Source organism: Nymphalis io, chromosome 2 (assembly GCF_905147045.1).
Source record: "Nymphalis io chromosome 2, ilAglIoxx1.1, whole genome shotgun sequence".
Lineage (NCBI taxonomy): Eukaryota > Metazoa > Arthropoda > Insecta > Lepidoptera > Nymphalidae > Nymphalis > Nymphalis io.
In genome coordinates, this window is record NC_065889.1 from 14,585,982 (window position 1) to 14,603,673 (window position 17,692).

The 17,692-nt window shown below is 35.4% G+C and overlaps 2 protein-coding genes across 2 annotated transcripts; one reads left to right on the forward strand and one right to left on the reverse strand.

Moving 5' to 3' along the window:
* Positions 1 to 9,246: 9,246 nt before the first annotated feature.
* On the reverse strand, positions 9,247 to 10,685 carry LOC126776884 (60S ribosomal protein L35a). The gene is made up of 4 exons (XM_050499746.1): positions 10,630 to 10,685; positions 10,186 to 10,409; positions 9,679 to 9,909; positions 9,247 to 9,313 (listed from the first exon to the last, which is right to left on the reverse strand). The coding sequence occupies exons 2-4, from the start codon at positions 10,405 to 10,407 to the stop codon at positions 9,290 to 9,292; spliced, it is 477 nt and encodes a 158-aa protein (XP_050355703.1). The 5' UTR covers positions 10,408 to 10,409; positions 10,630 to 10,685; the 3' UTR covers positions 9,247 to 9,289.
* A 464-nt stretch (positions 10,686 to 11,149) lies between these two features.
* On the forward strand, positions 11,150 to 17,038 carry LOC126776702 (dnaJ homolog subfamily C member 3). The gene is made up of 11 exons (XM_050499333.1): positions 11,150 to 11,333; positions 11,426 to 11,536; positions 11,876 to 11,970; positions 12,125 to 12,229; positions 13,388 to 13,588; positions 13,664 to 13,789; positions 13,867 to 14,091; positions 14,173 to 14,290; positions 14,533 to 14,665; positions 14,824 to 14,953; positions 15,446 to 17,038. The coding sequence occupies exons 1-11, from the start codon at positions 11,252 to 11,254 to the stop codon at positions 15,578 to 15,580; spliced, it is 1,461 nt and encodes a 486-aa protein (XP_050355290.1). The 5' UTR covers positions 11,150 to 11,251; the 3' UTR covers positions 15,581 to 17,038.
* The last annotated feature ends 654 nt before the right edge of the window (positions 17,039 to 17,692 follow it).

The window sequence follows — 17,692 nt, forward strand, 5'->3', positions numbered from 1 at the left end:
GAATATATAAAACGATTAAACTGATTTAATTGCCTCACAGTGCCATTGATTTGGCCATTATAACATTTGTTTTTGCTATACATCGTTAACGAGTGACAGGTCACCGGCGAATTTACACGCGGACCCGTCACGCGTCACGCGTCGGACAGCGATTTGACGGACGGCGATTTGAATATTTTAAATTTACGACTTTAATTACCCGTTACGTTTGTTTTTTTATTAATATAACATTTAATGAGATAATATTACCGAATACTCTACTATTATGTAATAATTACATTAAAATATTAGAAACTAAATTAAAAAGAGGTAAACAATTTATGTAATGCGCTGCTTTTCAATCTTTGAACATTCACATTCAAAAATAATATGAAAAAATTTACATTAAGCTCATCTAATTAAATTTACATTACACGTTAAAGATTACAAAACAATAAAATATTTAAATTACGCTCCAAAGAAATACTTTTGACTCTTCATATACTTCATACACAGTAAATTGAAGTTTACTACGAATTCGGAATGTAGATTCTACCGAGAAGTACTGGCTACAATCTTAGCAGCTTAAATGAGGAGGTACATTCCATGTACACATACATAGTAAATATATTATATAATAAAAATTGATGAAATGAATTACTACGTTGTTTTTACTTCTCCGAACTTGGCAGTATTGATTTCAAAATGTTAAGTAATGCAAGATAAATTCATAATACCGTTTGTCAACTTCCACCATAGGAGACCACAGAGAAAGATAAATATAATATTGGACGTTCCAGATCATGCATACTACTTGTAGACAAATGATAAGGACGACAAAAATGTTCCTAATAAGAGCATTTTACAAAAATATGTATATACATTCCGTTCTGTCGTTACTGTCGCAGATTGTCTTATTATAAACATTGATTAATAATAATGTATGTTAGTAAGATTATTATGTAATAAAAACTAAAAACTGATAAAAAATATGGTTTATGAGAGATATATCTATCTATTATATACATATACTAAAAACGTAACTAATCGCTGCCTGTACATGGAAGATACATGAGTAAAACGACGATCTTTATCAACGCAAAAGAACCCAAAACAATAATTTTTAGAATTTTTGTCGGTTTGTCTGATTGTCTGTGCGTTTGTGCACGCTAATCCTAGAAACAGCTTAACTGATTGGAGTGCGTTTTTCACATATTGGTATTGTGGAAAACTTCACTTACAATATTGTTTGTTTTATTTCAATCGGCTTATAAATAAAAAAATGCTATTAAGTAATTGTTCAGTTGAATTTGCTGAAACTTTAGCTACCTACAATTGGTATTCTGTAAAATGATGATGGATGAAAATTTACAGGAATAAAACAAAGTTAAAAAATGGACAGTTTCAAATTTCGTAATTCAAATTAAAATGTTTAATGTAAGTTGAGCTCAGATCTACATATGATCAATCATATTAAATAGGGTTAAGCTAATGTTGATCATACGTAGTTTATACGCGCCCACGCGTATATGTAAAGCTCGCCGATTTCCGCAATGTTGCCGGTGGTATTGACTTATTCCAATATACCATTGGATATTGGTAACAGGAACCTAGTAAACCTCTGTCTGTATTCGTTTGTAATGTATTTTGTTAGGTTAGGGTAGTAGCTTATTAAAAACACTTACGGATTTTAAAAAAAATAACAAAATTTGTAATACATATTACTTTCGTTTTTCTATACTATATATTTAACTTTAAATTTTTGTATTCTTTATAAGAAACAAGTCTTTTTACTGAACTAGCTATTGTCCGCGGCTGCGTTTGCGCGTAAGTATAGGTTGAGCATGAACGGTTGTAAGGAAGTCTGTGATCTTAAAGTAAGAACCATGAAATGTCATTCTTATTAAAAAAAAAGTGTGTTACAGCGTTTTTCTTTTCATCAGTTAACTTACAGCGATGTCTGTAGATTGACTTAAGGTATTTTGTAGTGACCTAAATGGGTTGAACCAAAATTTATTTTATACATGTCTTTCGATGTAAATAGCTTTGTAAGTTAAAATTTATAGGTTACTTAGGTATTTTGTTTTGTTGGTTCTCTTGCGAAGGCCGCAGAGAATCATAGCGGTGAGGGTGATACGCGGATATCGTACGGTGTCGTGGACGGCGGCAACACTTCTCGCGGGCGATCCGCCTTGGGAGCTCCAGGCGGAGGTGCTCGCGGAAGTGTACCGGTTCCGGGCGGAAGTGAGGTCGCGTGGCGACCGTCCAGGGTTGGAGGAGGTGCTGCGAATCAGGACTCTCGCCCAGCAAGCCCTGATTCGCAGGTGGGAGGAGGATCTGAGGTCCCCATCAGCAGGCCTGGCGACAGTGGAGGCGATCCGTCCCTACTTGAGCCGCTGGGTAACGAGAAAAGGCGGCACACTGACCTTCAGACTGACTCAGGTGCTTACTGGACATGGGTGCTTCGGTAAGTACCTGCACGGAATAGTCAGGCGGGAGGTAACGCCCTCCTGCCACGAGTGTGGTGCGCCTACGGACACGGCATGCCACACTCTGATGGAGTGTGCCGCTTGGGGGCCTCAGCGCCTTTCCCTGGCGACTTTAATCGGCGGAGACCTTTCGCTGCCGAGCGTGATAAATGCCGTGCTTGGTAGCGAAAGGTGCTGGATGGAGATGGTCTCCTTCTGCGAAAATGTCATGTCGCAGAAGGAGGCCGCGGAGCGGGAGCGCGAGGAGAGTGCCTCCGCTGACCTGCTTCGCCGAAGAAGACCGGGGAGAAGACGCCGGCGCTATGCGCATCTTCTCCTTCCGCCGTGAGTGTCGCTGGGGCCAGGGGGTCTCTGTACCCCGAGTACCCCCTAGGATTTGGAGACCCGCAGAAGCGGGCCAACCGTCGGGACGGCACGGTAGTATGCGCAAGCGATCCCGTGACGTCCCCCGACAAGATGGAGTGGGTACCGCTGGTTTTTTAGTGGGTATTCCGGCGCCTTCAGCGCCGGCGAGTCCCACATACCCCCGCACCTCATGTGGGGGAAACACATAAATGTGTTTTTCCATCGAGAAAAAAAAAAAAAAAAAAAAAAAAAAATGTATTTTGTTTTGTTGCCATATTTTTTTTTCTTTTGTTTTATTCTATTGTTTTTTCAATTGTCGGAATAGAGTTAAGGAAATTCTATTTTTCTCATGGCCAATTATTGTATGTTGCTTTATCGAATCCGGGTGCGGAAAAAAACAATAAATACCAAAAACCCAAGAAAATAAAACTAAAAATGTATATACTGAAATACTATAAGTCTGGTCTTAGTAATTACTTTAAGTTGAAAACACGCGTATTGCCGCGGGCACAGCTAGTTCAAGTAAATTTTACATTAATTCCAAACAAAACAATGATCGATAAATTCAATAGCTCTCATTCGTAAAATCATGCGAAAGTAGTAAGTCATAGATTCATCGCGTCGGTCGGCCGTACTCGTAAGAGCACCGTGATCAATCTACCGATGCGTTGCGTAGCGGACTGCGGACGTCATGCATAAATAATAAGTGCTCTGGATGGTTCCGTCGATGGGAAAGTTTATAAATAGAGCGGAACTTGGGTGCAGAAATTATAGGCCTTGCCGTGTAAATATTACTCATTGTCTGGAAGTGAACTAATTCCTCGACATGAGTATTTTAAGCACAAATTTGTAAGAAAGACTAATGTTTATAAAATGCGTAGAGCATTGTGTTGTATCTAGCCTTATGGAGAGATCCGTTGCAACGCCGCTGTTTTTTTAAATAATATAGGTATATATCAAAACTGAAACCAATCCGTGATCCGTCTGCGCGCGTGTCAGATTGCCGTTTCATAGGATTATGAGAGTGACGGAATAGAGAGTGCAGCTGTGTTTGCGCTCACACTTGTGCTCTGTAATATAGGAGATATTGCGCAGTTGGGTAGCTTGTATCATCATCAGACTACATCATATATTATTTATTTTAATGCGAGCTGCTCATAATTATTAATAATAATAAGACTTTTATATAAACAATAGTCCTGCTTGAAATGTTTAATATACAGTGCATTAATTTTTAACAAGTTCTTCGAAATCCCCTAGAACTGCCGGTAAGAGCCAATACAAAATACACCAGTCCATTACGAATACATTTGTCAAAAACCTCTTTTTAAGGAATTTTCATCCATTACAGAATATAAATAGTATTAGTTACCTCTATTTAACGAATTTTGTCAACTGATAACCTTTACATAGCGTATCAAATCAATCATTCACGCTCAATTCCTAAATAATTAATGTCTTGAGAGGTTTTAGACACGTTAAAATTTTCGTAAGACAATTATTGTTGCTTGATGCCAAGTAATGTAAACACTTCTGTTTGTCACTGTCGTTAGTTTGACAGTTACAATGGTGAGAGAAATAAAATAAATCATTAAGTATGTAAACGTTCAAGTTTTTTCACCTTCTTATAACGAATCGCAGAGTAATCTAACCTCTATATAACAAATTACTTGGTATAACGAAGATTTTCTAATTCCCTTTTTGACAGTTTTGTTATGTCGAGGTTGCACTATATTACCAGAACAGACTCAAACAGTCTTACTTATACACGTTACTCATATATTTTTGCTTGTTATTAGTAGTTGTATTAGTAGGAAAACGATTATTCTTAATGCTGAATGGCTTAATTTATTCTCTATGAAAATAGACTTATTATAAGCGATTACTACCTATGAGCCGAGATGGTCCGGTTGCTAGAACACGTGGATCTTAACCTAAGATTTCTGGTTCAAATCCGGACAAGCGCATTTGAGTTCGAATGTGCTTAATTCGTGTTTATAATTCATCTCATCGTCAGCGGTGAAGAAAAACATCGCGTGGAAACATGCACGTGTCGGATGTAATCCTGTCCCATGTGTATCTACCAACCCTCATTGGAGCAGCGAGGTGGAATAGTGAGCTCAGATATAAGAGGACGCCTTTGGCCAGCAGTGGGACAAACAATGATTGTTACTTTACTGATACGGTTACTGAAGTAAATTCACAACATCCCTACTAAAGGGCGGGGGACCCTTTATCTATGGTATATTACATCCTACTTACAATATTATAATCTCGTATAGCAGATATTATGTTTTTATTATAGAATTGGTATTCGGAAAAGCACATGTGCCACCTGGTGGTAAGTGGTCACCAGCGCCCATAGACAATGGCATTGAAAGAAATGTTAACCATTGCTTACATCACCAATGCGCGACCAACCTAGGGAACTATGTCTTAGATATATCCCTTGTGCCTGTTATTACAGTGGCTCACTCACCCTTAAAATCGGAACACAACAATACCAAGTACTGCTGTTTTGCAGTAGAAGACTGACGAGTGGGTGGTACCTACCCAGACGAGCTTACACAAAGCCTTACCACCAGTAAAAGGGTATGTATATAAGTACTTATAATTCATATAAAAACAATAAAATACAATATTGTTTGCACTGCAAATACAACCCCAGGCGAGCTCACGGTACGGTCCGGTTATAAAAGGTATATGAATAAATAGTGATCGATACGCAGAAAGTAGGTATCGGTGCCACGGTGACTCCCTGCTGAGTGTGGGCGGGGAGTCTCCCGGCATTGTCTATAAACGTGACGACATCCACAAGTACGGAAATTATATAAAATCAAAACAGACCTGTATTACATTAATGATTATGCAATCATATTAATATGGTAGAGAGGAATATTTTGTTTCAATTTTTTTATCTATTCGGTCAGGATATGGAAATGCTATAATATTACGATTGCTATATGCTTATCGTTAGCTTCAATATATGCGAATATGTAAAAGCGATTATTACAATAGCTATACTTAGTATCATAATATATTTGACGAGCCGGTTGGCTTGGTTGGTACATACTTACCTTTCACGCCGAAGGCTGTGTGTTCGATTCCTACCCAGGACAGACATTTGTGTGCATGAACATGTCTGTTTGTCCTGAGTTTGAGTGTAATTATCTATATAAATATGTATTTTCAAAAGAAAAGTAGTATATGTAATATATCAGTTGTCTGTCCCAGGATATTATTATTATTATTGATAAATCAAAATAGTTAGTATGATTGTCCTCAGTGCATTCCTAAATCGATTGAGATGAAACATTAATTATGAACCATAATACAAGATTTTCTTTATGTTTGTCCTTTAATATGTTTTTGAAGAACCTTATTCTAGCCAAGCGAAGCCGGATCGGGTAACTAGTTACTTATATTATATGATGACAAATATCTTTTCAGATTACATAAGTATATTGTCAACTAAAATATTGTCAATTTTATATGATTGATAGGTCACCCCCTGGAAAAACGGCTTTTCGTTGTTCACATTTATATTGCACTAGTGATAAGAGGAATCGATATTTTTATGCCAAGAAAATGGCGAATTACGAGTAAACGGGAAAATGCTACCAACATTCTTACAAACATTTCACGCGATCTTAATTTGTTTAGATCGGTACCCAGAGCATATCATTAAAAAACTAATGAAAATTAAAAATATGTATATAAACTTTGCAATATCACACATTGTTAACAATAAAATATGCTCTAATGTAAATCTCTTATATACATAGAGCGATGGATTTTGTTTAATTTTTATTTCGATTGAGAACAAATACTATTGAGGATTAGTCTATTAGCACTTATATATCGACTCGTGAATATTAACGAGACGTGACTTAGACAAAATACACAAGACAAAAATTGAAGTAGACTCAATTAGAATACAAGATATGGTGACCCTGAGAGCACGTTACAGTAAACGTGAATGTGGTGCAGATAGGAAGATCCCTCTATTAAACAATTTATAACAATTTTCCTCATATGCACAACACGTTAGCCATAGCTTCTTGAGTCAGTGACGTGTCATTGTTAGAGAAAATTAAGGTGATCTTTTTATTTATACATATTATTTATATATCTTGTGCCGAGCCTCTTAGAACGAACCATGGTTATATAAAAAATTAAATTACTCTCAATTAGTGCATTGCTTTTGTATATATTCAGAAATTTATAAGCTGCTTAATTTTGGTATTGAAAATAAATTTGTTCATCATCTGTCCATTTTAATTAATTCCGCATGTGAAAATACTAACGAATTATTTTCTTACAACACGTCAAAATAAACAAGGACTAAACATAGTGTTAAATTAAAATCATAACTTAACTAAATTATCCAATCATAGTATATATGTTTGTTGACAAATAGAAAAATGTTCGTGTCTCAAATTATGTTATGTGAAGTAGACGTTCTACTATAAAATTACTTCATAAACAATCTTTCAAACCGAGATGGCCCAGTGGTTAGAACGCGTGATTCTTAACCGATGATCGTGGGCTTAAATCCCGCACCACTAAATTTTCATGTGCTTAATTTATATTTATAATTCATCTTGTGCTTGACGGTGAAGGAAAACATCGTGAGGAAACCTTCATTTGTCTAATTTCACTGAAATTCTGCCACATGTGTATTCCACCAAACCGCATTGGAGCAGCGTGGTGGAATAAGCTCCAAACCTTCTCCTCAAAAAGGAGAGGAGGCCTTAGCCCAGCAGCGGCATATTTACAGGCTATTAGTGTAAACAATCTTAGTTTAAAAAAAACAGCAATACTCCAGTTTCAAGACCAATCACAGTAATGAAGCATTATTTACCGCGTAAGTAGTCTGAACTTCGCCTCTATTAGAAATCTTTAGAAGATAATAAGATATTATTTATTATTATCTAAGTATATATGTAAGCCATGAAATTATAAGATGCTGTCGAGACCATATAATTGATAGTTAACATTATTATTGAATAACTTAGTCATATATCTATAATCCTATGTTATAAGTTTGTAATACGGATAAATACTCCAAAACTATATATAACTATATATGTAATGCAAAGTAGGTAGAATAATTCATTTCTCCCAAATGATGTACAAAATTCAATAAAAAGTAGATGTATCTCTGTTTTGTAAATGAGCGCTCTAAATTAAAAAAAATAAATAATTACGTTTTGGAGCTGCCAATGGCGTCGTTATTATTCATAAAACTCCAAACTGACATCATTTTGAAAAAAAATAGCTTTCTACTTTTTAATAAAAAAGTTGAAGTGTTTCAAAGAATAATAAATTATCCCACGCCTTACCGAGATAAAAATTAAAATCATAGGAATAATATATTGCTATATTATTTTTTAGGCGCTTCTGCATGTTTATATTTGCCGCCGGGAGAACTTTTAATTCGGATTAACGTAAAAACGAGTCGTATCGGGTAAACGAGTCGGGAATTTTTCATTAATAGATCCACTACTTGATCTTTTTTTTTTAATAATTTAGCATACACAGTAGTCTCAATGAAAATGGAATACTTCAGGTAGCTAAATTCTATCAGGTACAAGGAACAATTAAGAATATATGAATTAAAAAAAACTTTAAGAAAATATATTTTAATTAAAGAGCAAATTAAGGTTTCATATTTTATAAGCACTACCACACCGCATTGCGTTCGAGGTGCGCACAGTGCAACTTTTATTACCACCTATTAATCGTGAACTCGGAAAAATTTAAGAAAAAACTGCATAATGTACCTTAAGATCGACATAACTTGGTTATATACTGAAGTGAGAATTCGCTTTACTATACCCTATTCCAAACGAAAGAGTAAAAAACCTTTGATTTACATATTCCATGCGATTTGCTGCTATTCTCTTTATTATGCACTGCAAACAGTTCTTGATTAATTTGCCTTTATTTATAACTTAACAATGTTTTACTTAATTAGTTATAACCATAACTATAACTTCCAAAGTTCTGATTACAACTTCGCAGACATTAAACCACTTTTTTCACGAATCCTTAGTGAATATAGATATTTCAATAACTTGATAACCAATGATATGTCAAAGTTGTTAGAATAGGCTCATTGGCAGGTTAACTGCACATTAATTTAAAAAAAAAGAATTATAACTATCAAAGCCTATTAAATATAGTAGTCATATATTTGTATTTATGATCATCAAGTATTTATAATGTATACAATAAAAAACAATAAAAACACATAAATATAATCTGGCATACAAAGTTAAGTTAGTTTAAATAAAAAAATATTGCAAAACCTATACATATGTATATTCTATACTGAAGACATTGGCAGACAAATAACAAAATATGGTTACATTTATAAGCTGTTAAATATCAGAAAGGGAAAATCAGTCTTTAAAATAAAAATACAACAGTTTTTGGATTTTGTTTTATTGGCTTATATTACATAGGAGTTCTTAAATCCTCGATGGATACAACATCTGAAACAATAAATAATTGTTTACAAACAAGTTGCATTAGTAAGGTCAATTAAAAATACATAGTATTTAAATCAGTATTTAATACTATCCACATAAAATTCAGGTTTCAAATGTCTAGACATCATTTTAAATCATATTTTTAAACTTGGGAATTTTAAAAAATCATTTATTAATGTCCAAAAATTTAAATGAAATTTGGACAATCAGTTCTTTGTAATTAAAATAAAAATAATAATAAAGCTTACTCAGAGGTTCAATACTATAATAAACTTTTATATAGTGCAGAGCTATTAGGCTAAGCTATTTTTGTTTTAAAATTGTATATTTAAAAATTAACAGACAAAAGATTTAAAGTATCTACTTACCACACGTATCCTGTGTCCCATAGCTTGAGCGGGAAGGTTAGACTTGAACCTAGCTCGCACACTGCCAGAATTGCCATGTGGGCGGGTCACCTTGCCCCAGATCGCACGAAGCTTGGTCTTCGTACCACGGGGACCTCCGGGAATGGGGGTCCTTTTCTTGGCTCTGTATACATATACGCACTTCTTGCCAGCATAGAAAATGGCATCTTCACGACCACGAGCACCTTCAATCTGTAAAGTGTATTTATTATTTTAGTGACTTTTAGTAATGTCTGCTTAGATAATATAATGCCATGCAGATATCAGTCAATTATTCATCCACAAAAATTATTCAGGTTTCAAATGTCATAAGCATCATTTAATTTTTAAAAGTTTCAAACATTCTCTTGTTATCACTTTAACACAACTTCACAGCGACATTCTTCTACTACATAATAGTATTCAAATCAAATATGAAGTTGATGTACAACAAACATAACCTTAAACAAAATGTATGTTATGACCAACCTTCAACAGAGCAGTGTTTTCATGCTGATTACGGAGACCACGTCTGTATCCTGTAAAGACAGCTTTGGCGTACAGTCTGCCGTGACGGGCCTTTGAAGATACTTTACGCACAGCCTTTGGGGGTTCTGCAGGTGCAGCAGGGGCGGCCTTAGCAACCTTCTCTTTAGGGGCCTTAGTTTTAGGCGCCTTTGCCTTAGGCGCAGTAGACGGCGCGTCAGCCATTCCTTAAAATCACCGATTTAAATTAGAAACAATTTATTTACAGGTTATGTTGACATCTCAGAAAGAGCAAGACATAATCTAAATGTATCTTTACGAATTTCACCGATCCGTCACTTAAAGGTAATCGAAATTAATATTTAATATGTTAAGCACATTAATTAAGGTTTATTTTAAAGGAATTATTCCATTTTATGTAAAAAAACACAATTTTAAAACACTAACCGGACACTATTTTATTAGTCGAAATGAAAGAAAGACTGTGTTGCCATCAAAGCAGTAACTTACCAAATTACCAATACTTCCCTATTTACTCAAAAAAATAAAATCTAAAAAAAACCCCTTGTTTTTACACTCACAAATAATGAATATACACCGTTTCAAAGAAAAAAATAATTCAATCTTCTCTCTAAAAATTTAATATTTTAATTTCTAATAAATGTTTTTATTAATGTGTTTTAAATCACTACTTTGCTTTAGTTGAACAGCGTTAAATGGCAATACTTGCTTTCGTACAGAAACGTTTTCTTACTGATTTAAAATATATATTTAAAATAATATATATAAAATTATTGTAATAAATCAAATTATCACTAATTCAAAATACCACTATTCATATAATTCTATACATTTGATATAAAAATTAAGCTGTTAGGTGATACTTTAATAAGAAGCGTGTTGTTATATCTGTGATGTCTTTCAAAATTATCTGATTTGGTCCAATCAGAACAGACCACGAAAAGAGACGAAGGAGAGATGGATTGTGGCTCTGTCAAATAATTAGTTTATATCGAAATCTTTAGTGCTTTAATTAATATTTAGTTCTGCTATTATAAAAATAATTGTAATGATGGACTATTTATCAAATATTAATTGGAACAAACTCACGCCATGCCTAGTGTTGTTAGTTTTAGAAGTTTTATTAGATTGTAAGTGGCAGGTTGTGTTTTTTAACGTTCGGTATTTCCTATATTTATTTTGTTTATGAGTGAAGAGTTGTTGTTGAGTGGTTCTATGATAGTTTCAGAGTGCACGTCACAAGCTGAAGTGAACAAGCACTTGGAGCTGGGCCGCGATTTCCTCGCTCGTGGTCAGCTGTCTGACGCACTCACACATTATCACGCCGCTGTTGGTTAGTTATAAAACCTTATTTAAAATGTTTTACATTCATATTAGTAACGTCATTTTCTAATTATAACAATATTTATATATTAATACTTTTCAACACAATAAACCGCATCGATTCTAATAATCAAAATTTTATTTATATCCTTAGAGAACTAAGATATTCTAAATCACTGTCATGATTATTGGCAAACGGCTTACAATCTACGAGTTATTATGAGTTACTGATTACCAAGTACTTTTAATGTATCAATTTTAATTACACCATATTATATCAATATTTTTTTTAATGTTTACACATTTTATAAATTGCTTAATTAATAAATATTGTAATATTCTTTTGCAGAGGGCGATCCACATAACTACCTCACATATTTTAAACGAGGCACTGTATATTATGCACTTGGTAAAGCAAAATTTGCCTTGCAGGACTTTACAAAAGTAAGTTTTTTATTGCTACTAATAATATTTAAAAACCTATTTGTTAAATATATACATATATACTGAGGACTTATGCATCATAAGTATGATGTTTTTATCAAAAAAAGTAAAAAAAATACTTTAAACATAATTAGTGGTAATCATGTTTTTGTAGGTCTTGGAAATTAAAGCTGACTTCACAGCTGCGAGACTTCATAGAGCCAATGTCTACCTCAAGCTAGCACAGTACAGAGAGGCCAAAGAAGACTATTTACAAGTTGTGAGTAAAAAAACATATTCCAAGTTACTTTGTATGCCTGTGCCACATCTTAAATAAAATTTCTTATATTTACTTTTCTAATATCGTTTGATCAATGAAACTGCTTCAAAGAAATGTATCCCTTGAAACATTGTAAAGATAATTATATGTATAAAATTATAATTAGATATTATAATAGTATGATTGATAATGTGTATTCATTATTAAGATTAATCAATAAAAAGTTACAACTTTAAACATGATGTTTGTGGATAATAAGAAAAACATGTCCATTTGCTAGCTTGGTTATTCAAGAGAGACAGTTTTTCATGACAACCCGAATAATATGTATAATAGAGAATCTTATCCATAGCAAAATGCATGACATACAGCACATAGGTCAAAACGTTATAACCAGCTTGTAATACAAGACAATTAAGCATTAAGTGTGATGAAATAATTTATGTTATTAACACAAATAGTAATTGGATGAATGTTATTGTTTTGTAGAGTTGATAAGGCCATGAGTTATCTTGATAAGGAGCTATTCTTTTTTTATTTTAATGCAATAATTGTAGGAATATATTATCAGTGATATAAGACAACATTTCCATTGTTTTATATATTTACATAATTATTAAGCTTAAGTTTTTAATTAAGTTTTGATAAGAGAGTATCAAAATTATAAAAACTATAAAAACTGATCTCAAATTTATCAAGTAGTCAGTTTTGTCCATTGTTCAATTTTCAATTCAATTGCTATAAATATCAGACTGGAGTTTATTATATAGGTAGGTACAAAATGCTTAACACAACGATACACCATTGTAATTTAAAATTATTTTCTGTCTGTCTGTTCAAATATGTCATTTAAGATTTAGAGTAGCTATCTTGATCTTAAATTGAATAGTGCAGATATTCTACTGGTGGTAGGGCTTTGTGCAAGCTCGTCTGGGTAGGTACCACCCACTCATCAGATATTCTACCGCAAAACAGCAATACTTGATATTGTTGTGTTCCGGTTTGAAGGGTGAGTGAGCCAGTGTAATTACAGGCACAAGGGACATAAAATCTTAGTTCCCAAGGTTGGTGGCGCATTGGATATGTAAGCGATGGTTGACATTTCTTACAATGCAATTTTCCATAAAAAAAAAAAAAAAAGGCCCTCTATGTCTCCAGGCGTACAGCGAGCCGTACAATGAGGAGGCGGCGGCGGCGCTGCAGCGCGTGGACGAGCTGGCGGACGAGCTGCGCCTGGCGGAGGCGTACTACCGCGGCCGCGACCACCGCGCCGCCGCCGAGCTGGCCACGCGCCTGCTGGACGCGTCGCCCTGGGCCGCGCAGCTGCGCCAGCTCCGCGCCGAGTGCTACATCGCGCTGGTGAGCCCCGCCGCCGGTTCGGGCGCTAGTCCCGTGTCCCGTTTACATTGCTTTTATAAACTTTTATATTTTCAGAACGATCTCTTCTCGGCGGTTTCCGACATCCGCTCGGTGAACCGTCTGCAGCAGGACTCGACGGACGGCTACTTCCGTCTCGCCTCGCTGCTCTACCAGCTCGGGCACGTCAGCGACGCTCTCAAGGTTAACTATACGATCCCGGACAATCCACGGAAGTGATGCTAGATCGATTCTCGAGCTTATGACAATTTTCTCAATAGGAAATCAGGGAGTGCCTTAAACTGGATCCCGAACATAAGTCGTGCTTCCCGTTCTACAAGAAGATAAAGAAAGTTGACAAGCTGCTACTCGACTGCGAGGAGAAGAGTCAGTCGCGCGACTTCCTCGGCTGCGTCGAAAGCGCCAACAAGGTCCTGCGCGTAGAGGACCAAGTCACGCTGGTCGTGTTCGAGGCCCGGCGTTGGCTCTGCAGCTGCTACGCCAAGGTCGGTGCCCGCCACGCGCACAAGCGCACACCCCCACACCCACACTCGGTCGGCCAGCGGCTCACGGCGCGCGTGTTGCAGGAGGAGGCGCACTCGGAGGCGCTGTCGGCGTGCGCGAGCGCGCTGGAGCTGCAGCGCGACGCGCGCGTGCTGTGCGACCGCGGGGACGCGCTGCTCGGCCTCGACATGTTCGACGACGGTACGGCCACCGAGTACATCAACACTCGCTCCGTGGAAGCGATTACTATTTACACCACTCTCTGTGATGTGCTGTGATAAATTTTAACTTTTTGATGATATTAACAACACAGCAATACAGAGTAATGCTGTTTGGTGATAGATTAGGGGAGTGGGCGATATCTTTGACAAACCTGTGCATGGATATTTATAGTATAGTTTACATGAAAATGTATCATTTATGATTTTTTATTAATCTTGCAGCCATTCATTCATATAAAGAGGCTTTGGAGTTAGAGGAAGGTTTGCAGCGAGCCAAGGATGGGATTAGCAGAGCTCAGAAACTACAGAAGCAGTCAGAACAGAGAGATTATTATAAGATTCTAGGTGTTAAGAGGTAAAAGTTATTATCTAAATTATTAAAAAAATAACTATTCTGAAATATTTGTTCTACAATAAATTTATACTCATAAAAGCTTAGCTTAACCATTACAATAGTAAGCAAAAAAAAAAATTGAATTTCCTCCATATATAATAATTTTTTTTTTAAATCAGGACGGCGACGAAGCAAGAGATAGTCAAAGCGTATCGCAAGGCTGCTCAGAAGTGGCATCCGGACAACTTCCAGGGAGATGAGAAGAAGCTGGCAGAGAAAAAGTTCATCGACATCGCCGCAGCAAAAGAGGTACCATCGCTGTATCTACTCACTCACCTACTCGGTAGGAGGGTGCGTTAGGCCAGAGACCTACTTAAAACTTTGACTGCTAAGTTTATTTACTAAAACGAATTCAGATGCAAGCAGAAATCCTTGCCGAATATCATCACTATAATTGTGTAATCACTGCCCGATGTCAATGCACTTGCTACCCGGGTTCAAACAAGAAGGTTGTTAAATTATTTTTTATTAATTTATTCACAACATATTAGCTACCTTTAACTCACCTTTCCATTGTTTAGCTACTCGGCAATGCTGGTCACAATAAATTCATATGTTATATTCAAATCATTTACGGCAACCTTTATTTCTTAAAATAAAAAATTAACAATAATTTAATTATTTGTAACCAAAGAAATAATCAAATAAATATTATATATCGACTTATAGAAGCGATATTAAATTTGTAAACACTCCACTTATGCCTCCGACTCGGCAGTATAGTATCGCTCGTATGCGCAGGTGCTGACGGACGCGGACAAGCGCGCGCAGTTCGACGCGGGCGGCGACCCGCTGGACCCCGAGCGCGGCGCGCCGTCGCCCTTCGCGCACTTCCAGCACGGCTCGCCCTTCCAGTTCAAGTTCCACTTCAACTGACGACCCTCCGCTAGTCGCAGGCCTCGCGTCGCTTCAAGCCTAATATTTAGGTTCTCGTTGCGCGCGTGACCTATTTCGAAATGAAATGGCTTTCTCCGCTCCTAACACTTTAATCGGAACGATATTTTTCACAGTACAAATGAATGCTTCGCGTACTTACTCTTCAGCACTTTTTTTTTTAATTACTTAATAAGCTAAAAATGTTTTGTTGTTAATTAAAAACATGCATAATTTAAATGAAAAGAGGACAGATATATTATAATGAAATATATGATAATATGCTAGAAATAATTTATTTTTCTCACGAATGTTGCCAGTTACAATCGCTTAATGCTAGTCTTAAGTTATTCAGAGAAACAAAATATGTCATATATTATTTATTACTTTTAAATAAAATATATGACTTAACAAAAATTCGAATGATATGAATTGAATAACTTGTCATTCGAATTATGTTACATAAAGTCCTATATATGTATGTAATAGAAACGTTGACAATACTACAGCATACATTTATCTCATTACGCCATTAGGACATAATATTTCTTATATTAAAGGTGTGTTACTAAAATAATACAAAATGTTGTCAGTGCTTAAAATTGTTTGTTAATTGTTGCATATTGAAATTCAATCCACACACCGGGCAACACTCACGTAATCGTCCCGTATTCCTTTTATGTGCTGCCGAAAGCGTGGACACGATCCGTGATGTTTATTTCGACTTTTTGTTTCAAATTTTGCTAACTTTTCATTTGGTTTTTTTTTTTTGCTAACTAGTCAATTCCGTTTATTTTATACAAACTCACACGTACAATGAATTATCTGAAACTTCTGTCGTTAATATAGCAGATACAGTAGCCGCGCCTTTAATATATTATCGAATCGTTAAAGTTCTCATTACTGCGTGAAATAATTTATTTATATTATTTAAACTATGAACAGTTTTGGCGTTTTTAGCTGTAATCGTGCATTTTGATAAATTATTGTACAAAATAAGACTATGAGAACATTCAAAACGACCGATTTATATATTTTTTTTCATAATCGTTTTCGATGAAAAAATACGTTGAAGCTCGTTTTGAAGGTTTTCTTGAATTTTGTAAAAGTTCTGTCGATATGAACTGCACGCGGCACTCGTTCTTCCAAAGCACGTGTCGACACGTGTCACGTGCGCTGTAGTGTAGGCCGAACGACACCACGGCGCGTCGGTCGAAACGTAAACGCAAGTTACGTTTAAAATAGTTTCGTTCTCTACTTAAAGACATTTCGTATTTATATTGTAAATATTACGGAAGTTATACAGGGCGCTCATTTCGGGTCGATTTCTTTTTATCTTTAAGTAGAGAATAGTGCGTAGTATTTCGGTCCGACTGTTTATAAATATTTGTTTTAAATAAGTTATTTTGTTGTGATTTAAACCAACATTGTAAATATTTTAGAATAAAAAGATTTATGATATGTTTTTTATTTTTATTTTGTAATCGATATCCAATCTGTTGTAATAATAAATTTAAATGGACGACGACATATGGTAGGTGACATTGATCAGGTTATTTCCTGTTTTCTTTTTTTTTATATATATTCCTTGTAGGCAAATGAATTCATTCCACCTGATGGTAAGTGGTAGTGGAGTGCAACAACGATGACTGCCAGTACAGTCAGGAGTGTAAGTAGCGTAGCAAGTGAAAGCTATCGCTATAAGATTTGTAATATTTTAAATGTGAGAAATATATACTAGATTAGATTGTTTTAAATTCAATAGTGTTTTTGTGAATTAGCGTTTTTATGTTATGGTTATATTTTGGACTTGCTTGTCATTTCATAAAATATTATAATTATTAGGTATTTTTATTGTTTGTTTTGCGTTTAATTCAATCTCGTTCGAATGATTAGGAAGGTTTTTATAAAATTTGTTATTAATTTGTGATAAATAAATAAATTATTGATTATTTGATATATTGAAATATTTCATAATTATTTAAAAGGTATCGAATTTAAAAAGTAACATAAAATAAAAATCGCATCGTGTTTCATTACGATCGGGACTAGAACACTTATAATGGTAAAGCTTTCGCTCCGACGCGCAAGGCGATCCAATACAGGTGTGTCGCA